General features: G+C 34.6%; 1 protein-coding gene across 6 annotated transcripts in view; it reads left to right on the forward strand.

Moving 5' to 3' along the window:
- The window catches only part of cnc (NFE2 like bZIP transcription factor cap-n-collar), a 146843-nt gene that overhangs the window by 84799 nt on the left and 34981 nt on the right, over nt 1-27063 (forward strand). For all 6 annotated transcript variants that reach the window (XM_022063635.2, XM_022063633.2, XM_022063632.2 and 3 more), the window contains 2 exons: nt 17138-17292; nt 19011-19208. In XM_022063635.2, the coding sequence (XP_021919327.1) occupies nt 17138-17292; nt 19011-19208 (353 nt within the window). The remainder of the gene's footprint in view (nt 1-17137; nt 17293-19010; nt 19209-27063) is intronic.

The following is a 27063-nucleotide window of genomic DNA, read 5'->3' on the forward strand; positions in this document are numbered from 1 at the left end:
AAATAAAAATGAGTGTCAGATGTGGATGTGTGTAACTCAAGTTCATAGTTGACTTCAACTAGTCACTCGATTAGTTTCGTTCATGTTCCTTGAGCGGCAAATGAACACGTGAGTCAAAAAGTGTTCTTAAATTGAAACGTTCTTTGGAATGCAAGGTGACTTAGATCAGTGACATTAAGGGTGTGATAGATTGGCATTATATAGACTGATCTTGTGGAAGGAAAGATTACATTAATGTATGCCAGAAGTTTCCATGCTGTGGTTCTGCCCCCTGGAGAGTTAGCTGATGGCTGGAAACAATGCTACCACACACCATCTGCAATATAATTAGTGTGAAATTACTTATGCTCAACAATAGTTGATGCTGTGTAATTTATAGAAATACTGTTGTGTTTTGTGTTTTTATTAGTTCATGCTTTGTGTGTCACTGCATTGAAAGAACCAGCTTAATGATTCAAAGGATATATAATTGTACCATTTGAAGACTCTCTCCTGTTTCCACTACGATCAGGCTAGTATGTGTAGGCTTTGGAAACAAACCCTTTATGTTAGCACAATTGTGTGGCTTCCTGCCATTTTAATTCTTAAAAATCTAGAGTTTGTACCATCTTATATATGTGGAAAATATGTTGAGTGATGAACCATTAAGGGTGTTAATTTTGAGATTTATATGATTGACTGAAGGGATGTGGGAAGAGTAATTTGAAAATCTTTGTATTTTGTAATCCTTCACTGTTAGTAAAATATTTCACTCCTTCATGTTTCTTTTTGTTGGGACAGTCTGTTGTAATAGAGGCAATATATAAAAGTTATAATATGCATAGTTTAATGGTTACTGATTGCATATTGTATTCTGAAAGAATTCAAACCGTTCTTTGTTTTCTGTATTGAATTTTTTGTGGTTTTCTTAATCCTGACAGAAACTCCCTTAAAATAGCCCACAAACACTTTCTTCATCCCCACGTTACTTGTTCTTTGTAAAAATAATATAGTAGTATTTGAGAAACAATAATCTTTATTTCTTTGTGACTTGTCATATTCATATTCAAATATGGTCACCATAGGTTATAGGTTGCCAAGATATAAATTGTAAATGCCAGCCAGGTATATATAGCATGAATAAATATTTGAATGTAAGAAAAAAGTTACTGAATTGCAATACTAACATTGGTTTTAATACTAATGTTTGATTTATTTATTTATATTGCCTAAGAATGATTTTCTTATAAGTCAGCTATTCTGCTGTACTTATGTATCTCTGTAGTCTTCTGTGTCTTTGGTTGTACTGCAGGAGCTGTTTTACTCATGCATTGGTTTCATGGTTAGTTTCTTTTGGAGATATCTTTGACTTTTAACAGGACAGATGTTGGAATTTAAAAGAACAAGTGTTTGCTTCTTCTATATTCCATTACTTTCAAGTTTCGAGGCTGCTAACACATATTGTTTAGTCCTCTCTGTTTCCCTCTTCTTCCCTTCATCTTCTTAATTCTCATCACTCAAGACAGCATTAGACACATGACAGACATCACTTACTTTGTATGATTAAATAATTACACGGTCATAGAAGATTACTAACAGTTATTTTTGAAACAGTAATCTTCCTGTTTTTTCAGTAAATGACTTTTGCACTGCTGTGGGAAATGTGGTAAAGGTTAAAGGTTGAATGATAAATGACAGTAGAAAATTAGGATAAATTCTAGGTACCTGGTGTGAGAGTAGTGATGTGAAGTGATGTATTCCGTCTGAGAAAGTAATGCAACTATAAACAAGAGAACTTTAGTTTAAGAAGACTTCCTAGGCATTGAGCAGTACGGCTGTATTTCAATGCTTATATAGAGAGGAATGTGTTGGTGTAGGGATAAAGCACTGGTCTTAGATGCAGGAGGTTTGGTATTCAAGCCCAGCTGGTGGGACTTTCCTTTTCAAATTCTTTCCCCTTAATTTATTGACTTTTGGCTGTATTGGTACTATTCAAGTTTCTCTGTAGGAATTAGAATGCAAGTTTCATAACAGCTTCATTTAGAATAAATATAAGACAGAATTGAAGTTGATAATTTGAATGACATTTCATTACAGAATACTTGACTTTTTGCGAATAGCTATAATTAAAAGTAGAACGAATTGTGGGATGGGTGGGAAGAGCATATGATGAAGAGTGACATTTTCTCTCTTTTTGCAGTAATTTTTATATTATTTAATTTATTTATGAATATACTTGATTACTGTGCATGACTGTAACATAATGTTCACGCTTTGCATTATGTGGCTCAATGATCAATGTGATGGGGCATGTAGCATTCATGGGAGACATGAGAAGTGCATACAGTATTTTAGTAGGAACACATGAAGGGAGTTCACGTCAAAGACCTATAAGTAGTTGGGAGGATACTATTAAAATATCTTAATAGATATAAAATATCTTAATAGAGTATTAGGATGCTGATTGGAGTAATCTAGCTCAGGATATTATCCGTTGGTGATCTCTTCTGAACTTGATAATGAACCTCCAGGTTCCATAAAAGGTGAGGAATTTTTTTGACAAGCTGAGTGACTTGGTTTCTCACAAGGATTCTGCTACATGGACTTCGCCAAGTCATTCTAAAACTATTTCTGTGTGGAACTCGTAAGGGTTCCAGAAATTTCATTATGATCACCAGCATGAAAACAGTTTTTCCAAAAATTGTAGTCCTTACAGACTTAAAAAACAATGTTATCTGTAAATACAAGATAAAATGAGTGGTTTAACCACCTGTTATAGATGGTTGCTATGTTAAAGAAAATTAGTTACAGAATATATTACAAAAGCAGGAATCTGTTCTGCATATTTTGCATAGTTTATTGTTTTTGTTTAAGTTCTTATGCTGTGATGGCCTCTAGTGTTACCAAAGGAAAGTATATTGGGGTGTTCTTTCCTAGTTACATGATCAAGAGAATGAAAATAGTAACATGAGTGATGGGGTTGGGGCCATAGAAACTGAACTGTATGTAAAGGAAAACCTTAATTGAAATGTTGAATGGAGATCTATGTTTTTATTTGATTATGTTAAAAGAGAATAGGTAGCTACTTATTTATTTAGGAACCTGTCATTAGGCATAAAACTATATATGGTACTGACTACATGTGTAGTTGAGTTTCCTTAAGTGCAGCATTTTATATTGTATTCATGGCTTTGGATACAATTAATATGAAAACAGCTGATCATAAACAGAACACTAAAATATTTTTAAAACTATGTAGTACACACTGAACTTTTTTAAGACTACATATTGAATATAATGTGTGGTATAGGAGGTATAGTGGTAAATTTATTTATTCCTAGGAGTGGTAGAATATTTAAGTAACATTGTTCATGTCTTCCCTTTTCCTCTCAGTTAATGATAGTTACCAGATACTTTGATGTTTAAATATGATTTTTGTGGGCTTAGATTGGGATAGAAGAACAGTATTGTTAATGTATTGGCCTAGTGTTTTTCTTGGCATATGTGAATAAACATTAGAACCCTCAGAATCAATTTACTGAACTTAAATATGGACTAGACATGCTATATGGAAGCCATCACATGTGTTGTTTATAGTATTGTTAATAGTTCAATAATAAATTATACCCAGCAATTGATGGAAGTTTAAGCAAAATCTCTATGTTATCAGTTACCAGGCTTGAGTCTTGCATGCATGTTTTGCAAAATGAGTAGTGGGTGAATATATATATTCATGCTGCGTTTGCGATTCAGGCAGCTGAATTTTCTCAGTATGTAGTCATATTGCAGCTGGCTCAGTGTGGTTGGCCTGACCTGACTTGGCTGGCGTGGGCTTTCCTGTGTTTGTTTGTTGGTTGCTTTGTCAGTCTGTTGCTTGGTTGGTTGGATGGCTCGCTCGGAGAGCTTGGTACTGCACGCCATGCTTCGACTCGCATCATCGCTTGCCCGTCTACACCGTGCCGCAGCATACCACGCTGTGCCGCATCCTGACAGCAAACTATCATTAGTCATAAACTAGAGAATCCATTTTTCCATTGTGTTCTTATTAAGCAAACCCTCTCTGTAACTTCCATCAATCTTTCAAAAAAAAATTTCTTTTTGGTGAGGTTGGGAAGGGTGGTTGACTGGATGTCTAGTGGAGTGTTGGAGCATAAAAGCCGAGGAGGGAGTTTTTATACACTGTGAAGCAACATGGATTGCAAATACTACAATGAAATAGGGGAACATGATTTGCTTTACAGTTGCTTTCTGTCTTGGGGTTTCAGAGCTCTGCACAGAGAGAAACTTTGGACAAAGGTTTGGAGTGCATTGTAGCATAAGGGAATAAAAGCTGCAACGAATTGTGAAACATACTGAACTCATCAGAGGTCTACCATATCAAAACACTAGAAATCTGCCATGATCTCATTCTGAAGTGTTTTAATGTAATAAATACGCAGTGCATATCTGTATAATGTTCTTCAGGTTAAGACTGGTAGCCAGCAAATTTAACATAAGTTCAACACATGACATAGCTAAATCCTGGAAACTGAAGCTATACATTAACTTTGACACACTTTTCTTATTTTGGAGTTTAATCTAGAACTCGAGATACATGCTTACTTATGCTGCGTACTTTTAACAGAGACTCGTGGTTAGCGTGGTAGCTGTGGTCTTGATGTAGTGGGGAGTGTATTTTGTGAAGTGCCTGTTAGACTTATCAAATACTTCTCTATCCCTACTTAAATATCTTCCACCTTAAAAAAAACTGTAAATTGTGATAAATATTACTGAAGAACTGTTTGTATGAATTGTGTGATCAAACATTCTTGGATCCATTATTTCCACTAAACTAATCTGTCCCCACCTACCACAATCTTTAGCTGCTGAATAAATGCATGGGATTTCAAAATAAACTATAACAACTTATTTCCCAATGCTATTAAATTTTCATTCACCATTTTGAACTTCCCTGTTACCTTTCCAAGAAAAGGTAGAGATGCTGAACTATGAAAACAGATGTGTAATAAAAGTAGATTATTCAGAATCCATGAATGGACTGTAATCATTAGCAATGATTGCTTCTTTGTTACAGTGTCTTTTAATCTTGTTATCTGTAGTGATTTTTTGGATATTGGCAGGTGGTAAATGAATAGAGAAATGAAAAGTTGTGTCTCAAAGGTTTTCTGTTACGATATGTTTACATCCTATTGCTGTATCAAGATGGATTCCTGAGTCTGCCACCACCATATTGACTAATGACATTGCTGTCAAATTATGATGGATGAGAAATATCTTAAACTTCCTTCTCTGTAAACATTTTACCTGGTCACGATGCAGGGATAACTTTCAGAACAAGAAAACAAGCATTGCTGAATTTTAATCTCCTTGTAAGGAATGTATAACTGATGTTTCAAACTTTTGTTTTAAAATTGTCTGTTATGTCATAAGCCATTTGTTTTCACACAACTCTCTGTTTCCTTCTTGCTGATTTACATTAAATTATTTTTTTCATAAGAAACATGTTCCATAATTTTGGTATATGTACTGCCAGTGAATATTCTTGAGTTGCTGTAAATTTAAGTACAGTAATTTTATAACCAGAATATGTATTCTGTCATAACCTAAAACATTAGTTATAATATTTGTTATGTTTTGCAGTGGTTATACAGATTTTGAAATTGCTTATTACAGATACTGAAGTCTGAAATAAAATAAGTTTTAAGAACTTAAAATATTAACTGAACTATATTGCATGCCATTCCATAATAATTCTCAGAGTTGTAATAGGGATGTCTCAGCATATGGCCAGAAAATTAACGATAACATGTTGGATATTTAAAATCTGAATGTTATGGCTGAGTTATTAGCACCCATACTTCCTATTTATGATGTCCTTGGTTCAAATATCAGCCTGCTAACCAGCTGTTTAAGTTTTGCAATTTTCCTCAGTCCTTCAAGGACAATGTTAGTACCTGTTTAGCAGTTAGGATAGTACCTGGATCATGATTACTTCCTGCGATATCCTTTCCAATTCATTATTACTTAGTCATCCTATGATTTGATGCTGTGTAGTCTGAATTACTGACAGTGTCTTTAAATGAAAACACTATTTATACAATTCTTTTAAAGTCTACAGCCATACTTGATTGTGCAGAAACACTAAGAAACTAAAGAGAGAAAACTGTAATATTCCTGTATTTCACAATTTTAATCCCATTTTTGAGTGATATTCACAGTTCTGTACTTTCACAGATTCTCATTAATGTCTCCTGGGATATTATGAGATTCCCCAGAATAGACTTTCACATTCTGCTCTCTAATTCTTTCCATATCATCATTATTTATCATTATCAAATAATTTTAATGTCAAATAGTTAATTAAAATACATATGATGATTACTCAAATTTATTTTTTAGAAAATGGGCCATTAAAAATAACATGTTCTTATTACATTATCAGAAGTAAATTAATTAGTGGAACAAAGAAAGTAGATGTTTTGTGAAAGATTAGCCTTTGGGATGGACAGAATCTCTTCTTATGATGTTTAACAATTTCAAATTGTATAGCATCTTAATTACTCTTAATTTGGTGTCCTATCTGTTGTGGGATATGAGAAAATTGGTCACATTTGAAGCAAGAGTGTCAGAAGATGGCACAGATGGTACCATAGCTATGAAAGACATGGAGACTGAGGTGACTTGAAAAGTCTTAAAAAAGAAGCTATTGTAATTATAGATTTTCACCAAGTTGATGAAGACTTACAAGTGCAAATGGCTGCTCTTAATGATAGACATGGAAGTGGTAAATTATGATGGTTGCATTGTGAAGAGTATACAGAGCTTTCTCCAGCACTAGTCACGTTTTGCTCCCAAATAATACCTTCGCATTTCGGAACAAAAGACAGTGTTGCCCCCTGACAAGAGTTTCTCAGAGTCTGAGAGGCTGTTAATGAGAAGCACTTATTTTTTAACGTTAAAGAGGAAAAGAATTGCATGCTTGGGAAGCATTGTTATTGAGAGATGGGGGACAGATTCAACTACCCTGTGGTCCACTGTAGGGGAGGGGATGTCCTGAGCTTCTGCGACCATTATTTGAAGATCTAGGACAAATAGAAATTGTCTTTTTATTACCGTACCATTATATACCTTTTCTTACCTTATTTTCTTCCTATTATTCTCCCTTCATCTTTTCTACATTGTTTGTATCTTTCAGTCTTTTCATTTTACCTCTTGCTTCTCTTCTCAATGCATCCTTTCCTTTCCATTTCTTTCTTCTGTCATATTTCTTCCATTAATACACATGCAATAATCTCTTTTAGGCATACTTTATTGTTAGTCAAGTCAGCAGTGAAACTGCTTTTGATCAATAAATAAGCAGACACAACAAATAACTTTTTGTGGCTTTTCACAGCAAGGCAGATTCGTTTTAGTGTAAGCTTCGTGAAATTGTACCAAAGTAATATGGTGGATATGATGTGACTATCTTATATATTTAGTTTCATGCATGACTTCAGTTTTTTAGGTGGTTTGAGAAAAACAAGAGGAAAGGTATATTCCATTTTACATTGCTTGGAGTTTGCAGATTAATTTTTTGTTGTGCTGGATCTCTGTACGCATTGTTTACGTTAATTTACCTCAGACAAGTCTATCTGTGACATAATTAATGAAGCAGTGACATATTATTACCCCCTGTACTTTGTTAACCTTTTTATGGAAGTCTTAAACATAGAAGTATGTTATGTTATGTCACAGTATTTTTTTATCAGGAAGTGGGTAGAGAATCATGCAGGCTTCATGTGAAGTAAGAGATGTAATGATTCAGTACAAACCAAAACTAAGTCTCTGAATTTTAGCATAGATGGCCAGTACCAAATTTCATTCTAAGTTGTAGAGTAGTTTCAGAGTTTAATGTTTATTGGCTGTGCTACATTGCCTACATGCCAGCTGGCTGCGTGTTGCACTAGTATACAACTAAACCATTAAACCTGGAGTTAAATCCTGTTTCCATATGAAGTTTAAACATTCTGATAGATACAGCCTGACCATTACGCTTTAATTGTAAGCATTTCTGCAGAAAACAACAAAGGACATATTTGAAAACCTTCATTTTGCATAACACACCTGTAAAAAATTCAGTAAGAATTTTGTTGAGTGTACATGTTAATTTAGTAAGTAATGGATCCTTTAATAAATGTATATGACATGTTGAGCTTTAAGTTCCTCTTTGCTGCTGTCCATGTAATGTATTTTCACATGTCATATTGTATAAGGCCCACATTATTCTTGTGAACATCATATATAATTTTGCATAGTACTTAGAAGATGCCCATTGCATTCATCTCAAATCCCAGTCTTATTTAAACTAAGATGTTTTATGGCTTTTCTTATTCCAGGAAGCTTATAGAATTATACCATGATTTGCTTCTTCACCTTGGTTGTTCATGATTTCTTGATCATCTCTCTTTGGTACTACCTAGGCTTACCAATTAATAAACTTTTGTTTAAAGGTAAAAGAATCATTTGCATTACTTCAGAGAGACTAACTGTGACAGGAACACACATTGTGAAGCCTTTGAATTGTTGAATAATTTCAAGGGATGGAATAAAATAATGGAAAATTATGGTCAGAAGTATGAGATTTGGAGCTCTCGTGACATTGGAAGATGATGTTCATCTAGGTTGTCACACCATGTGGACTTATAGGTAGATATCAACATTATCTTAGACTAACTCATAACAGGAATGAACCTAGGTCTCCCACATGGGATGGGATTATCTTGGAAGCAGAAATTGCATATCATTGTATTCTACTATTGTTAATTCCTATTTAAAATTCCTCAGTGAGTTTTTGGAACATTAAGTTGCAAGTTATTTAGCTGTTAACTGTTTTTTTTAGTAGTGGCTACTTTTTTTAAGTATCTATTGGTAGTCAGGTGGTATTGTGTGCCTGTGTTTGCATGAGCACTGATTTCAGAGGAGGGCGCCTGCAAGTTGTCATGACTTTGCCCAAGGATCAGCATAGTCTAGTTTTGGTTGAGCATGACACCACGGTTTCTCTGTGGAACACAATAACCTCCACCAAGGCAGTGGAGGTGGCAATACTACAACACACAATTCATTCACTGGGTCAACAACTCAAGTGTTTTGTGGATTATCATTGGGTGAGACTGTAGAAACATGTTGAAAATGTTGATTCATGCCGGAATCGGAAGTTTTGAACCGCTGACTGCTACTGTTAGAAGCTGAGTTGTGTAATGCCGTTAAGGTCAACCCAAGTTTGAGTGTTAGTGAAGGAGAAAGTTAAAAAAACTTGGTGCATGCTAGGATTTAAATTACGACAAGCATAGAAAACCGTTACTTCTGGATGAAGTGTATGAGTGCATTCTTTACAATTTTGTATGCAGATACAAATATGTTGTTTGAAAGTTAATCACATTAGATTTATTACACTGTCTACAGTCATAAGCTAATTTTATTTGTATTTTTAAAAATATTTTAATCAGGAAATTAAGATCAAACACATAGGAGATTCAGCTCCCTCCTACAAATATGTACCATATTGAAGAATGTTTAAAATAAAAGTGATGAGATCCTAACTATATCTGTATGATGCGTACCAAGTTTTTGTATTAAGTGCTTTTTTGAAGCTTTCTGAACTTCGTGTAAGTTAAATGTTATATTGGAACAATATGAACTGAAATTAAATTTGCTTGAGAATTTTTATACATGCCTCCCAATACCAAATATCAGTTATTTTATAACCAGAATACGAAAAAGTAAAATGTTGTTGCTGTGCTCTACTGTTTCTTTTAGTATTATAATTTTTTTATTTAGAAATTTTTTAGGTTATCCATTCTGACCAAGTGCCTTAGAATGGCCCATTATCCATGATTTTCATGATCTTGAGCACACAAGATTGACCCCTAGAAAAATTAATCTTCAATGCTTGTGTAATTTGTGCTAAATGTCTATTGTGAAGACATTTATGATTTTATTTTGTTCAGCTTACACAAATTGCTTGAATCCAACTAAAAGCATTTGTGGCTGTGAAATTTTGTTGCAATATTAAAGGTTTTTTACTGGAGATGCTTTCCATCCATCTACCATGTGCTATGCCAGTCAGCTTCAGGATTTCACGCTTATGTTTACTTAAAAAGTTTGCATTAAAAAGCCATTATCTAGACACACAAACACTAGAGAGTTTTGCTGAAGTTTAATCATTCCATGAACATTAAAATTCCCAAAACATTCTCTACAGTGTACGCATATTATATTTATAACCTGAATTGGGTGCTATAGTCTTGGAATTACGAAGAAATATTACAGATGTTTTTAGTGTAACACCTGCTACATCGTCTGTTCTCAGATGATGTTTAATCTATACTTCTGTATCCATTATGGTTAATTTTTGTTTCAGTATTTTTCCTGTATAATGGTTTTTCAGGAACAATTTTCTGATGTAGTAGTTATAAATAGGCATTGTCATTATCTAAAATAGTTTAAAAGACTTTTAGATTTTTTTTTGCAGTTTCACAAAATTTGATTGTTGTGTCTTGTTTCATGTACTTTATTCTGAAACTAAGTGGTGGTCAATTAAAGATAATATTTTGAAGTGGCAGTGGCTGCTTTCAAGGTACCAGTTACAATGTTTGTAGGAGAGAATGAGGAAATTCCTGTTAACCCTTCTTTCCTCATACATACACAGGTTATTTTTAATATATTGCATTGAGTGGCATTCAGTCTGTGTTTAACTACAGAAATGTTTGTATTTAGGGAATATGTAACATCTTAAAGTTGCCAGAAGATGGCCAGTAAATGTTGAGTGGGAGTTTTGTGTCTGTAGGTTTGTTTTGTTATTTATTCATATAGAGTATTCAGCCTTCCAGTATGTATCACCAATTTTTGCAATAATTTTTTTTCATGAGGGCTTTCTGTCCATTGGCCAGGGACATACATTGTCCCTAAGGCGCGTTGTTGTTGTTGTTGCTGCTGCTGCTGTTGTCTTTGTTGTCATCGTTGTCATCTTCATCATTAACGGGAGGGGTAGGAGTATGTGAAGTATTTACAGAGGGAAATAAATTTAAAGTTGTTAACTGTTTCCTTTATGCAGTTTAGCTTCTGAATAATTCTGTGTTATAATTAGAGTGTAAAAATTTCTAAACTCTCATACCAATATGAACACACTGAACCCATCCATTAAATTTCAAGTGTATTATAGAGTCAGAATCATTTGTAGAATATATTCGGAATTATTATTAAATCAAAATTAGCAGTCACACTGTGTGATGTAATTCATTAACCGGCATAATAGTTACCTCTGAGTGTGACAGATCAATGAGTAATGCAACATAATTAAGATTAAATAAAAGTACTTAAAATAAATAAATGTTTCACAACTCTCATAACACCACCACAACTGTAAGTCATGACCAAAGAAGTGGTAAGCTGTCTGATTGAAAACAACAGTCCCGAGATTCACACATTTTCTTGGTGGACCAAATACATTTTTAACTGTTTATTTTTGTTCTCCCATATTACAGAAGTTAGTAGTGTGAGTGCAAACCGTTCTGAGTTTGGAGGCTCACATGCTGGTGAAGAGTTGTTTGTGATTCTTTTAGTCATGTAGATGGTTACAAATGTTCCTTTGAAATATCAGTAACCAACATTCTTATAGAATGTTGGTAACTACCTGAAAGACTGCTCAACATCACCGTCACAGGCTCAATTACATGGTTTTCTCCACCTGCTTTAGATATACCTTGAACTATTATCATGCAGTATATATATCAGTGTTTTAAACAGGTTGTAGTGGTAAGAATCGTGCAGAATGTGTGGGATTTTAAATGTGTTAAACTGAGTGGGCTGCTGTCTCTCCATTGAGGAATTTTTCTGTGCAGTCTTTTCTGTTCAGGGTCTGTGGGTCCCTGCTGTGATATCGCTCCACCTCTCTTTCTCATTCCATTCATTGTGACCTCAGAGAAGAGCGATGAGATAACTTAACACCCATAAGAACTTGCAGTTTGTGTGCCCACAAAAGTAATCTAGAGTTTTGCTTGGTTATGATGTACATTCATATTGCATTTAGACAGATGGTGAAGCACTGTTATGTTGTTCTTTGTGCTGCAGCTTTTTGTATTTCATTTTTGGTTCAAATAAAAGCTTTACAACAGTGTTCTTAAATTACAGTAGCACACAACATAGAACTTCCTAAGCTAAAGAACTGATGGTGAAGCACATAACAATGTAGGTAGACTCATGCATTTGTATTGGAAATTCCCCTATGCTAATACCTCTTGATTTTTTTACCCCGAGTTGTATCGACTTCTGAGTGTGATGGAACGGGAGATGCATGAGAATGTCAGGGAAATAGTTGGCAGCCATTGCTCCTACATATATTCAGTTGTTTTCTTTACTCACTGTATATGCTTGAAAAATGTTATTTAGTCTGTGTTTGGTATCCCTATAAGTGGGATTCATTTCATTATTAGAAGTATGCACCAGATAATTTGTTCTTAAGTGTTTTGTTTCTTTGACAGTACATCTACAGTATCATACATTTTGGATGAGAGCTTTGTTTTCTTGTCTGCTCTTTGTTCATGATTGTGATTGGTTCTCAGTTTACTGTACCATCCCCCTGTTGAAACAATGACCAATGGATGAGGGTGAGGAAGTCTCTGTCCTGACAATAATGGATCTTTCCGCTAAGGTTTTCAATATATTCATTGATGCCACGAAGATGCTTGATCTTAAGGTTGTCATATCATTAAAATTGGCCACCATTTATTGTAGCTGTCAGAAGTTGCAGGTATTGGTTCCCCTAGCCTAAGCTATGTTGAGATGGGTAGCGGGGAAGGACGAGGAGGTGGAGGAATCTAGAGGCCCTTGATACATGCTAACCACCGTTGCCATATCCGAAGTTCACTGCCTTCTCATTAGATACTTTACATATCATCCTATATCACTCTTTGGTTATTGTTCTTTCAGTATGTCATGTATTTAGGTAGTTAGTCCATGCGCTTGCTGACATGAGGAATAATTATTTCTATATTACATTTTAAACAGATTGAGATCATCGCCTGCATTGATATAGAGCTGTATATTGGCAACAATGTAGTTGTGTGACTAGTGGGAAGTCCTTGGAAAGCCTGGAACGTGACGGGCAGTAGGGCGGGCTGCGCTGGTTGTCTGGAGTATTCATGGGCGAGACAGTCATCCCAGTGGGGGACAACCAAGTGGGGTATCATGGCTGTTGCCGCAGGGCATTATGGGAAATAAAGCATTGAACGCTAGGTCTCTTCTTGGCAACCCTTGCTTGAACATCCCCAGGCCAGACTATTGTCTCATCTCCAGTGTTTGCTGTGGCAACGTGGCAGCCATATTGCCTGCTGCCGCCGCTGCCTCCTCGGTTCAAGGATTGTGATTGGTTTTTGCTGTGGAAGTGTTGGTACCAAGCAGTGTTAGACTGCAGAGCTGTAAGCAGCTTGATTCAGCTTGAGAGACTGCTGTAATGTAGTTGTTGACTGGATGGAGGACGCAACCCAGAAAATAGTTTGCGTGGAGGCCAGCCATGCACGCCAGCGCTCCTGGGCTTCCTTTCTTGTGTTGATTGAATAGCAGCATTGACTGTCAAAAGAAATAGTTGTAGGTAAATTTTGTGAACAGAAGTGATTGTTGCGTGTTATGTGCTTCCTCATAATAGAATGGGGTTACTGGAATACCCGTAAGATGTGCCTAAATTGACCACACGCGTAAACTTGGTGAATACTGTGGAGTGAATACTGTGAACTGTACAAAGAATAGTTTTAGCTAGAGGATTTAAAGTTGAGGTATGTATAACTGTCCATCAGGAGATTCCAGTTAAATGGATTGGTTTTCAAGAATGAAACAAAATAGATTTGTGAGGAATATGTTGCTTACTGTACCTTAGTCTGGGATAAGACAGGTGTGAAGAAAACCATTAAGCAGTGAATTATTAATCACCAGTTTTTCATGGTATTTTGAAGCTGGAAAGGCGAGGAATGTCAAAAATTGCATGCTGTATATGATTAATAGTTTTTCCTTCCGTGGGTAAGAAAAGCAGAACTTTGTGAAATACTTTGAATGGAATTAAGTTTTTCAATTACTTTCCACTGACAAATGGTAGAAACGTTAACTTTTTTTCTCTTGATTGTTTGTATTTCTGTAGTTTAGTTTAGAGTTCCTTATTATCAGGCACATGATACTATGCAGTGTTAGATTGTTTCATATATTTCCTTATAATACATTGCCCATATTCTTCATCTGATTGTGTTGTTAAAATAATGTTTGATATGTACTCTTTAGGGTGTTAAAATAAAATTAGAGGAGATGGGTGGGCATGTAGCACACACGAGTGATAAGAAATGCTTACAGAATTTTATTTGGAGAACTTGAAGGGAAGAAACTGCTTAGGGCCTTTGGCGCAGATGGAAGGATAATATTAAAGTTGATATTAGTAAATAGGTTGTGACATTGTGGTCTGGATTTATTATCTCTGAATAACAAAGAGTGGTTGGCTCTTGTTACCATGATAATGAACTGTTGGGTTCTATAAAAGGCAGAGAATTTATCGACTATGTGAGCTGTCTTAGATTTGAGGTATTTATGTCAGTAAAAATGTCTGTTGTTGTCTTCTGGATTGTGATGCTCTGAGAAATGTTGATAACTACCAATGAGACAACACAGTGTCACAACCCAGAAGACCACAATTAATGACTATTAGCTTCTTAAGAAAGTCTCTGCTCCATTATTTTTTTAGGATTAGGTTGTTTAATTACACCATAACTACTGCTGTAGTTATGTAACATAAAATGGGTGGTGGTTTAATAATTATGAAACATTGCTATGATTTGTTTTATGATGCCATGCCTGATTTTACTTAACAGAGACTACTAAAGAAAAGAGAGTAAAGGCTAACACTCAGTCTGGCTTACTTTTTTTCTTTACAATTTGGGTATTGTTACCACAGCAGCTTCTTATGTGTATGAATAACAAAAACCTAAGGATAATGGTTCTGGCTTGAATTTTAACCATGCCCCTTCTGAATTCAGGGCTGTTGTGCCATCCTGTTGAGTAGGATCATTATGATCATGCATTCAAAGGATAAAGTAGGAAAGCAAGGAACAATCTCAACATTCTGTCAGAATCCTTGTTTAAGACAATATATATCAATCTACAGACCGAATAATGTCAGGTGCGTAACTACGAAGCTAATAAGGTAGAGGGAGTGATGTAATTGATTTTTCTAAAATATGATGTTTATGAATGAATTAAGAAGTTTGACAATAAAGGACAAAGTTTTTTTGTTTGGGTTCCATAACTATGTAAGCACAAGTAACCGAAGCACATTTGAATGTATGAATGTGAACTTTATGCAGATCATATGTATTTGTCATTTGCTTGAGCCATGCATACAAGATATGTGTGTGTTCCTTATAAAATGTACATTTTTCTGACATGATGTGCTAGTATATTTCCAACTAACACTACTACCAGTGTTTTTTTTTCATGCTTTGTCAAGACATGGGATTAAATTAACAACAGTTTTCATCCCTTCGTTGATATTTGAAGGCAGACTGTGAAGTGGGACTCTTTTGTTAAAATTTCAGTGGCAAATGTCTCACACAATAGTAGTAGGAGGGAGCAGGATTGGTCCTGAATAAATTTCCTCCTAATGGAAGTTGAAAACAAGATGGAGGTTCAGAGGGAACAAAGGTAGACCGACATGCCGACTCAGGTTGGCTTGGCAGGTGTGGTCAAGGGGTTGGGGGATACTAACCCAGGAAGCAATTAATTCTGGGGGAAAAAAGAGAGAGGGGAGAGACTGTTTAGAAAGTGTGCTGAAAGCTGGTACTGTTGCTACAGTTTTAGATCCAGTGGATAATGTCTGTAGGAGAGTGTGCATTTGTGCCGCATATGCTTGCAGCCGACTTCCCCTAGTTGTTAATTTGGAGAACAAGACATTTCTGCCAGTATTGGAAACATGACACAGCAGAAACAAATTTAGCTGTACCTCCGATACTGAAACTCCCACCTACCATTTCACATCAATTCATGCCATTTTGTATTTCTATAATTTTTTGTAGATTTTATCTTGAAGATGGAATAAGAGGGCTAAAAAATTTACGTGATCGATTAATTTAACATTGCATTTTAATGACAGTGTTGTTTTGAGACCTGCTCGTTTTTTTTAAAAAAATCTTGTGTTTTATTAATTGCTTCGACATATTTGTATTCCATTGTAAGATAATAGATATGCAACACACATTTTGAAAAGAAGTTGTCTTTATGAAAGAAACTAAAATGTTACATCAGTTTCAAGTGAACATGATCATGTATATCAAATTCTTCAAATAATTGGTAGAGTTGAAAAAGTTACTGTTTAGTCACAGAGTATGTGCTTGCAGTCTTAGTGCTTTGGATCATTGGTTTTAATCTAGAGAGAATTGTAAATATCTTTATAATATTTAAATTTGTTATTTTTAGCATTGTCTTTATAACATTTTTGTGTTTCATATTTTTGCATTAATTTTAATATTGAACTGTCTTAGAGATAGCACAAATGATGATGTAGAAGTCATTCAAAATAAATCCACTCATAAGTAGAAGAGGGAAACAGAATTTTGTCAGCTAAACAGTAGTATATGTTTTTATATAGCCATACAAAGGGTATGGAAATAGAATTGAATTATCTTTTTCTTCTTTTTGTTATGTTGTCTAAAAGTGCTCAGATTCATTTTTCTTCCTGATTGTCTACTACAGTGGTAGCTGTATTCTTGAATGTGTTATTCATTGAAGAAATGGGTCCAGAAATCTGCACAATTCAAGTCATACATTTAATCATAAATTGTAATATGAAATCAAAATGAATAATTAGGAAATTACTAGGTGCTGTTGCATTCAAAAACAATGGTTCATCTTCGTCAGATTTTTGAAATTACATCTTAATAGACGTAATTCACTAGACTTATGAATAGGCACTCATTGCTTCAAGGCTTGTTTCTTTCTTATAGCTTGCAGTGTCAGAAGACTATAATGTAATTTATAAAAGTGTGGGAGAAGGATGAGATTGAAAAATCGTAAAGGAATTTGTAATTTTCTGCCACTAATATCAAAAGTTTTTATTGCCACATTTTTACTTCTTCCTTGTCCATACTAGGTGAATATGTCATCAAAGCTGGCAGTATTGTTGATGAACTGAGCAGTGGTGGCAGTGCTCTAGCTGAAGAAGAACCATCATCTCTCATTGATCTACCAGAGTTTTCTTTGGAAGAAGCATTGCAGCTTGTTGGTTTGGATGAAGATTCCACAGAGGTAGGAAGGATTTCAATTATGAGTTATTATTTATGGAGTGATAGATGGGAAGATCTCTTGAAATGTGATTGGAGTGCTGGAATCCTACCATCATATTTGTAGATCTAGCAGCATTCTTCTGGTTAACAGTTAATTGCTATTTTATTGTATGTAAACAGTTAATTTTATATTTAGTTTATTGCCAATATGTAGCTCAGGATCACTGATATAATGATTATGATGAAGGCATGAAACAATATATTCATGGCAGAAAGGTGTTAACTATTATGTATGGTCAGATCCAATTTTATCTTAAGATAGAACACCACTTGGTTGAACAGTCATACCTTTACAGTATAAAAATTTAATGTAACAAGACAATACTAACGTGAATAATCAGTGACTTTTTATCACACACAGTAGGTGTCACTGTATTGGGTAGTGTATGTGATGGATGAGGAATCATGCAACATTTTGTCAGAAAACTCTATTGAAAGTGTAATTAAATGAATGAAGTTGAAGGAAGATACCACTTGGAAGGTATGGGAATATTTGGGAACAGTAATATTACAGTAAATCTTTAAGATGTAGGTTGTAAGAGTATGATTCATTTGGTTTAAGATAGGACCAGTAATAAGCTGTTGTAAACACAGGAATGAATCTTCATATTTCATGAAAGGAAAGCAATTGGCTGATCTACTGTGCATCTTTTTAAAAGGCTAATTAATTTTGGTTTGGTGAATAGTACTTGGTTAGTTTTTAACCTCTGTGTTTATGTGTTCATGTTTGAGCAGACTAAAAGTATATCAGGCAGATGATGCAGCTTTCAAGATCAAAATTGCATCTTGCACACACATAATATTGCATGTAAATTTTAGGTGCTCATCAGACTTCAATGTGGATTTCAGAGTCAGTGAAAACATAACACTATATCTGACATCTGCATTGGCTTAAGGCTAATTTTTTAGATAAACAAAGCATCACAGCCTCTTAGTACTTTATGTAATGTAGATATGTATTTTAACCTTTGGCTGAATGCTTTCTTTATTTCATATTAAAGATTGTTACAGTTATAAAGTCAGATCATGAAGTGTTAACGTTTCTGTTTGTAAGATGCTGTGCATTTTTGTGTCTTGTTGTGATAGTATTTTTTTTTGGCCCTTTGTGTTTCTCTTTATTTTCTGTTTGTATAAGTATCTCCTTCATATAATCTACTGAAGACAGTATAGACCTTAAGAAGTGCTTAGTGTGCATGTAACAACCCTTACTTATGTAAATATAAATGGGAAGTACTTTTATTTATAATTGTAGTGTTTCCCGTATTACGAAAGGGAGCTCTCACTTTATTGTTCAAGGACTTCGTATTGTTCTCAAGACATTGCCTCTTTTATTGTGCATGTACCATGATTTCATAATTTTTTATATTTTTATTTTGCTTTCCTACTTGCGATAGGCCTATCATGAAATATACATGGATATTCCATGTTGTTTCTGTAAGGTTCCATAAAATGTGTTGCTTTTGAAACTTCAGCATATTTTTTCTATGTTTCTGGAAGTTTAAAATTAGGATATTTTAATCTGATCATGGATGTTTTACAGATAGGCTATTTGCTTGGTAAAATAGGTTTCCACTAACTGTATCTTGCCTTTTGTGTTTGCAAATGCTTATAACTTGTGTAAACTCATTGGTTTTACAAACAGCTTATAAAATTTAAAAATTCTTTACTTTTTTATGTCAGGTGAAACCCATCAAGCAAGATTCTGTACCTGTGCCCCCTTCTGAGCCAGCAGCTTCATCTGCTGTAAAGGATAGTGGCATTGAAGACTTGAAACCAGAGCCAGACGAACTGTTGGATAATTCGGATGAGGAGCTAGGAATTCTGAGCGACATGATTCAGACAGCACAATTTCATCATCCCCACCCTCGGTCCTTCCAGGTAAGATAAAAAATTATTACCAGATTCATGGTGAAGGTGGTGCGAAGTGGGGGCCTTTGTGAAGGACATATGATTTTAGCCTAGGTTATCAAGCACTGGTATTTGCTTGCACTGCACATATAACAACTAGCAACCTGGTATGTTGGGGTGCTAAAGATGCTATATGTGCTTCCCATGTACACTGTACTTTAGCCAATAGCTGTGTTGCTGCGCCTTCTATCTTCCAGACCCAGCAACAACAAGAATACTGCAAAACTAAGTGAAGATAATGTCCATATTGAAACAATCTTTTATATATTATTTTGGGATTCTGAAGGAATTACGTGGTTTTGTTTTAAGAATCCTGTTTGCAAGCCGCATTAATCCATCCTGCCCTGTGTTTCAAATCCAGACATTGATATTTGTAAACACTAATTTGCCCATTTTCTTTAAGTGGTATGAACAACATGACATTGAAGGGCACTTTATCTTGGTACTTTTTAACTCCCTGTTATCAACACTATGAACGCAGCTAATAGTATGCTCACTTAATCAAGAAATTTTCCATCTTTTATGAAATCTGAAGCCTCATCTTCATGTTCACCACTGGTCCTTATCCTGAAATCCACATCCTCTAACCTTGTTTTTCTAATGTTCTTGTAAATATTATCCTTCTATCTATGCACAGGTTTTCTTTGTGGTCTTTTCCATTAATGCTTTCCAACAAATATGTATGCTTTTCTCATCTCCTCCATGCATGCTACATGCCCCACTCATGTCATGTTACTTCATGTGGTGGGAAGAGGGGCTCTGCAATAGGGTTCTTGACAAGAACTGTGTTCTTCATCCAGTTGAACCAATATTTACACACATCTGTCATCACCACTACTACCATTTGTTTAACTTACTTTGTGAAGGGCTTATAGGCCACTGAATCTATCTGTACCCAACTAATTTGTTAGAATCATGGGATCATTAGTGACCCACTGATGTGGCATTCACAAAGAAGCAGCAGATTTTGTATATTTGGGAAGTCACTCTTATTTCATGGTACATATAAGTATTATTGTTACTGCAAGGAATCAGAAAATAAATAGACCCATTTTAGGAATTACAGTATTTCCATAGTAACAGTTGAAGAACATTGCCATTAACCTGTACAAATCTTATATGAAATATTTTTTCAGTCAAGAAAATTGATTGTCCGGCCTAATTTCTTTGAGAGTTTTGTGATTTTACTCAATTCTTCCCTGTGAATGCTTAGATGTTAATCTTAAAATTCTTAAGTTGACCTTTCATACATTTAGTGGCTAATAAAGGAACTAGACATTGCATTTTCTGTGCTACATTTCATCACCATTTTCGTTGCCCTATTTGAAGGATATACGTGTATAGGAAAAACATATATTTGACTACAGTAAAATTAAATGTTCTTGATATTTAGTATGATGGTTTAATGTAAAGTTTATTAAGTTAAGCTTTCTTGGAAAATCAAATTATTTCAAGATATGACATTCACAGAGTTTGAAGCCATGAATATTCCTTAAGTGATCTGTGAGAAGTGAAAGAATGGTAATTGCACTTTCTTCATCTTAATGGGACAGCATGCTAAGCTATATATCAACCAGGGGAATTGATAGATTAACAAAACATAAGTTCCAAAGAAGGATACCAGTAGAAGTGATTTACTTTATGAAGAATTTTATGACCTTTACAGCTTTCATATCTAATAAAAAGTGTGAAGAATTACAGACCCTGTTAAAGATACAATGCTGTACAGAATGAACTGTTAAAAGTTTCATAAATAGAAATTGGTGCAATAATAAACTGAAATAATATTTTTGACTGACTGCAGTTTATGGTTCTTTCAAACAATATTACAGCCTGTATGAACACTGAAGGAAAATATCTGTAGTAGAAGATAACTCACAGATTTTGCCAAGGAACTGACTCTAAATGAGATGATTTATAGACCTTTGTTTGCCTCTGTATGATGTTCAAATATCGTTTTTCATATGCTAGTTGTGGTGGGGATTTACGAAATAAAGCTACAGTCAGTTTTTCTTGTTTAATTTAGGATATTGAAGTTTGGTGTGTTACATGCTATATTTGTGACACTGTACAGAAGAGTAGGTCAGTGGGTCCATTAAGAGGCTGTTGGTTATACCAAATGTGTCCAGTCAGCATTATCTTCATCAGTCTCCAACATACTTTTAGCAAGTACCATTTATACCTCACCTTACTTCCATTTAGCTTTGTCAGTGGTAGACTGATGGGAACTGCTGAATAGAAATGTAAATCATCCGCCCTACTCCCTAACACCCACAGAATGAAATGAATTTTTTTTAAAATATAGGATTTGTTACTAATCAGTTTTGGCTGTAATTCTAGTGTTATAATCATGTGGACTGGTTATAATTAGCATCAGTAACAGGTGTTAACTGGAAGGGATTGTATTGTTTGTAATAATATAATCAGAAAACTGCAAACATTATTTATTTGTTTACAATTAACATTTTCTGTTTGTATTAGTAAATTACCCATCAAGAATGACAGTGGCACTTAGAAATACACTTCTATTGAAAAGTCTTCAAAAACAGAACATAAAAATTAATATCTTTCCTTAGTTAAAGAATATAATATGATTTAATATAGTGTAGATACTTATTTTAAAAAATGTTTACCAACAAGTCAACCAGCTCTTGTCTATTGATATCACAGGTATGTTTTGACAGCTTGTGCCATCATCAGTGTTCTCCTATAGCATAACATGAGATCCAAACCATGGTGAGATTTTGGTAACCCTTAATGACTTAGATTTTGTCAAAGTAAGCAAAGAGGAAGAAATTTAAAATAGCCTGTGCTGGATCCAGTAGGTCATGAACCTTAAACCTTCAGCATGGAAAGCCACCTCTTTATCCCTAGATTATCAGGCAACTTTTAATTTGAATTATATTCTTATAACAAAGTTGTTTGGTTTTAGGGATTGTAATAAAATATCAAGTTTGTGTAACGTCAGTTCTTTAAGATCATGTATGATGATTCAACATTTATGACTTATTGTTTTATTTTTGTACTTTCCCATGACTTACTTGATGATAGACTAAAATTCTGTATGTTTTCTGTGTTTGATTTACTTTCATATAACATAATTTATGCATTAGTATTACTGCATATTAATATTGTGTGGGACATAAATCTCCCACTTGAGTTTAATTTTGACATCCATTAAAGATCTATAATTGGTTGTATTTATTATATAAATACTAAGACAGGAAAGTGATTAAGAGAACTTAACCAAGCAGGAAATATAAACACTTGAATATCAGTTTATAAAAAGTGAGTTTTATTTGTGTTTGTGAGCTCCAGTAACTTTGAATAGTTTAATAGCAGTCTTAGTATTTGATTTGTTCTCAGATAGCCAGACTTCAGTACAAAGTACACATCTGGCACTATCTCATACCTCTTCCAGGCAACAACTGTTTAATTAAGGCTTGTATACTGCACTGCTCTGTGATTAGAACTAGACAGTGACGGGATAGCAGTGTATGTCCTTTTTTCCCATGCATGGACATTAATATGTAAACTTAGTTGTCTTCTGAATTTGCATATTTCTTTACTGCATTGTGGGTTTTGATAAGGTATAGAATGTTGCCAAGAGGGATATAATTGACAGTCAAGAAAAAATTATTTTTTAGGGAAATTCCAGAATATTCTCATGAATTTATATCTCAGTCAGTTGTTATCCCAATGTAGTACTAACTAACTTATTGGCATAGATCTTTATTACCATGTTCATAATAGCCTGTGTCTGGGCTCTGAGGCACTTCAATTTATTCCACATTCTTACACCCTATTTCTTTATACATTTTGATAATATCCTCTTGTCTACACCTAGGTCTTCCAATAGGTCTTTCACCCTCAGATTTTTATATTTTCCTTGTGTGTTATATGTCCCACCCATCTCATCCACCTGGATTTGATCAATCTCACAATATTTTGTTAAGAGAATAAATTTTCAGCCCCCTAATTATGCAGTGATCCCCACCCTCCTTTTATGCTTTCTGTGTTAGGTTCAAATATTGTCAGCACTTTATTATGAACCATCTTAAATCTGTGTTTCTCCCTTAAGGTGAGAAAGTAGGTTTTGCACTTACATAAAAAACAAAATTATAGTTTTGTACATTCAGCCTCGAAGATTCTTTTATAAGAATGGGACAGTGAAGTATTCAGAATTGAATGATAGCAAACAATCCCTGAATTTAATCTGCCCTTCTTTCTAAATCTGTTTATGTTATGGTTTTTGTCCTGCCTTCAGGCAGTTAGACATTAACATATACAGTGTTGATCCCTGATCTGGCGTCCCATAATCCAAAATAACCTAAAATCCTTATTTTATCCTGGTGATCTTTTCAGTGGAATTTTCATATACTTGTTAAGTTTAAAACCAGTGCTTCACAGTTCTTTGATTCACCAGCATGTGCAAGTGGACTGTTGTCAATAGTCTTCTTACTGCTAATAGAAGGCAGTTTGCATGTATTTAGTCAGTGGATGGCATAAGTTGTGGGTTTTTACATATTTTTTAGGTGATGAAGATGATTCCACCCCAGATTTTAGAGTTTTCTTCTGTTTACCATAATAAAAAATTGTGAATTGTAGATAAAGCATGCTTCAAGATTAATTTTTATTATTTATTTGGTCTGAATTGAAGTTTGTCTGCATAAAGATGCAAAATACAGAAAATACAAAAATCTGAAAAGTCTTTGATCACATGCTTTCTGGATAGGGGTCTGGTACTGAACTTCATTTTTCTGTGTTTAATTATAGACCAGCATTGTTACAAGGGTCTAATAGTTTTTCTGTATTTTGAAATATGAAATTATATTTATGTTTTAGCTTAGTTTGCCCTATTAGCTTTATAGGCATACCAAATTTAAGGAACATTTTGCACATACTTCTGTCTTAAATTATAGGCCTAATGAAATTATTGTTGTTCATTAGATGAGTGAAGTATGAAAGTATTTAATTGCAGTAAATTGTAGGTAAATGTTTACTCTTTCATAAAAGTAGGAGAATTTATATTTAATAACTGATAGGCATATAATATTTTTCTTCTAGTTTTATTTCTGTCTATGAAGTAATTGCAGTGGTTTATGGTCCCACACAGACATTATCTGTTGACTTTGGACATAATTCATATTTGAGAAGTATGTATGAATTAAACCAGTGCCTATGGCCTTCTTTTGTTCTGGGAAAATAAATGAGAAATAGCTGTCCTTTGATTGAGTCTGTATTTTAGGTACGTTTCTCACAGATGTCTTCCATGAAAGCTCTTGAAACATCAACAGAATTGAACGTTGTCTTGTATTCTTGGAGAGTTGTGTGCATGTTCTTGGAATGGAGCATACTGCTAATGCTAATATTGACTTTAAGAGCTCTTCAGAACAGCCGGCTGCATTTTGTCAGTGGTCATTAATTCTCTACAAATGCAAATTTCTCTCCCATTTGCTTCTACATTTTATTTGTTTTTCTGTATTTTTATTTAGTCTTTTATGGAGTAAGGTAAGCTATTCATATCAAATTGTTGAAATCATATTTTAACAGCTTTTCCAAGTTTTGTAGTTAACTATATGCACTATGTTTTTTATGTATGTAATTAATAAGTTGGACTGTTGTATTAAAAGCCTTTAAAATAATTGACTGTTTTTTACAGTGCTAAAAATTAGCCTGTGAATTAGGAGTATGAGATTATTGTCCTTCAATAATAATTTTTGAAACAAGTTTCAGTTTTGCAGTGTCCTAGTATGGCATTCAGACCAGAGTTTCTTTTAATTTAATTTGCTACAGTTATTTATATTGTCATCCTTAGTTGACAGTACTGTTATTTATATTTTCAGTGTGATTCCTTTATGTAGGATTACAGACTTCTGTATGATGGATGAATAATTTTGTAGTAGAAGGATTATGGTTAGTTTATTTCATATTTCAGTTGATATCCAAATATAAGGTATCCTTATATGATTAGAAGATTAATAATACTTAGAAAGTCTCTGTTAGAATAGATTTAGTTGTGATAAGTACCAAATTACTGTGACCATGGTTACTGTAAGTGGACCTTGTGAAATAGGGCCCTCCCACTAGATGACAAGGTAGGGAAGGGGAAGTTGGATGTAGTGTTGGGAGGGGGGGAAGTAGTGTGACTTCCCACCATAGCCCTGTAGTGTTTTCAAAGTCTGTTCTGATGTGACCACTAGATGCATTGATTTGACTGTGGGCATTGCTTCAAGTGGTAGGTAATGGGATGAGGAAGCAATAGAAAACTGTGATGATGGTCAAACAGAAGAGGAGTGAATGGAAGAGTAGTGGGAGGGAGAGAGGGAGGGAAATGCAAAAGAGGACAAACCAACATCATACATGGCTGAAAAGGAGGAGGAAGAAGATGAAGATGAATAGTTCATGTTGAATACAAAAGACAAACATGGCTCATCTTCTCTTCAACTTCATGATGATGGCTCGGCCTTGTCCCTTGTCATCTAATGTCCCCCCTGGCAATGGAGTTCCTCTTGTGGAGATTTGTACTGTATGGCCATAATGCTGCATGGTATAGGCAGCAGCTTCATCAGTCTCACAGGTAGCAGAGTAGGGATATGTGTGTCGGGAGCAGTCAGTCTGCACTGGGTCACCACAAGACTGCTGCAGTGCTACTGTGATAATCTGTGTGTATAAGATATCAGTCTTATAGGATTGTCATCTGAGGTGCATGTGTTGTATATGTGACAGTGTGACAGATATATTAATGTTGATTTTATTTTGCGAATAGAAAGCAATGATCAGGTGTCATTTTTAAAACTGTTAAGTGATATAATTAAACTAACAAATGGGCTGTTTATTGTGTACAATGTGATTCATGCAAAGCAATTGAAGTAGTTTAGTTTCAACATCAGTACATTTACATCAATTTTGCTAGACCTGTCATCTGTACAATGTGTGTGTTAGAAGTGTGGAGGATTTTATTTCTGTGCATTGCTATTCGTTGGATTGTGCTGGACTGTATTGGATGTGTTTTGTTGAGAAAGCTTTGAAGAATATCCTCTGATGACTAATCAAATTTTTTAAATAGGAACTAAAATAAAAGTGCAGTTGGATGGATTGTCCAGAACAATATTATAGGCCTATATTTTCATAAAGTGGACACCAATTTGTAGTTTTGGTGCAGTTTTTCACTAAGGAAAAAGTTAATTTGGTTCCATGACTGGGAAAGTGGAGTTCCCTGCAGACAATACAGCATGTTGGAGGCACATTTTGGAGAAAGAAGGGTTGTTGCAGGTTAGTGTGTTTAGCAGCTCATCTCTTGTAGCAGACATGAATTGCAGCACATGCTGTTCATTTTGTTTGTTCCTTTCATTATCATAATCTATATAATGTTCTTGTTGGCACACATGTATAGTAGGGACTGGTTATATTTTCTATTAGAACTGGTGAAGGTATAGACATGCAGTATTAAAGCAGATGCCACAGCAGTTTGGTCTAGCATTTAGTCTTCAGTTTTGCAGCAAGCAGTAATTGAAGCATATTCAGAGTTATGTTTAGGGCTTGAGGATAATGATAAGTCATCCTTTGTACCCAGAAAAGTATTTTTAATCATATTTGTTAAGAAGAGGACTTTTAATGCAGATTAACTTTGTTTTTGTTTACATATTTTTAAACTCATCACCACATACATTTCTAGATTTGACCATGATCATGAGTCATGTTTATAATATGCAAGTAGCTGTAACCTAACATGTGCCCATTGAATAAATCTAATCTCAATCCCTGGTCCAGGCAGAGTAATTATTATGGACCTGTCAATTACATGTATTCTTGTGTATAATGA

This window comes from Zootermopsis nevadensis, unplaced genomic scaffold, assembly GCF_977971745.1.
Source record: "Zootermopsis nevadensis isolate Lab colony 2312 unplaced genomic scaffold, Znev_1.0 Znev_ptg000020l, whole genome shotgun sequence".
Classification (NCBI taxonomy): domain Eukaryota; kingdom Metazoa; phylum Arthropoda; class Insecta; order Blattodea; family Termopsidae; genus Zootermopsis; species Zootermopsis nevadensis.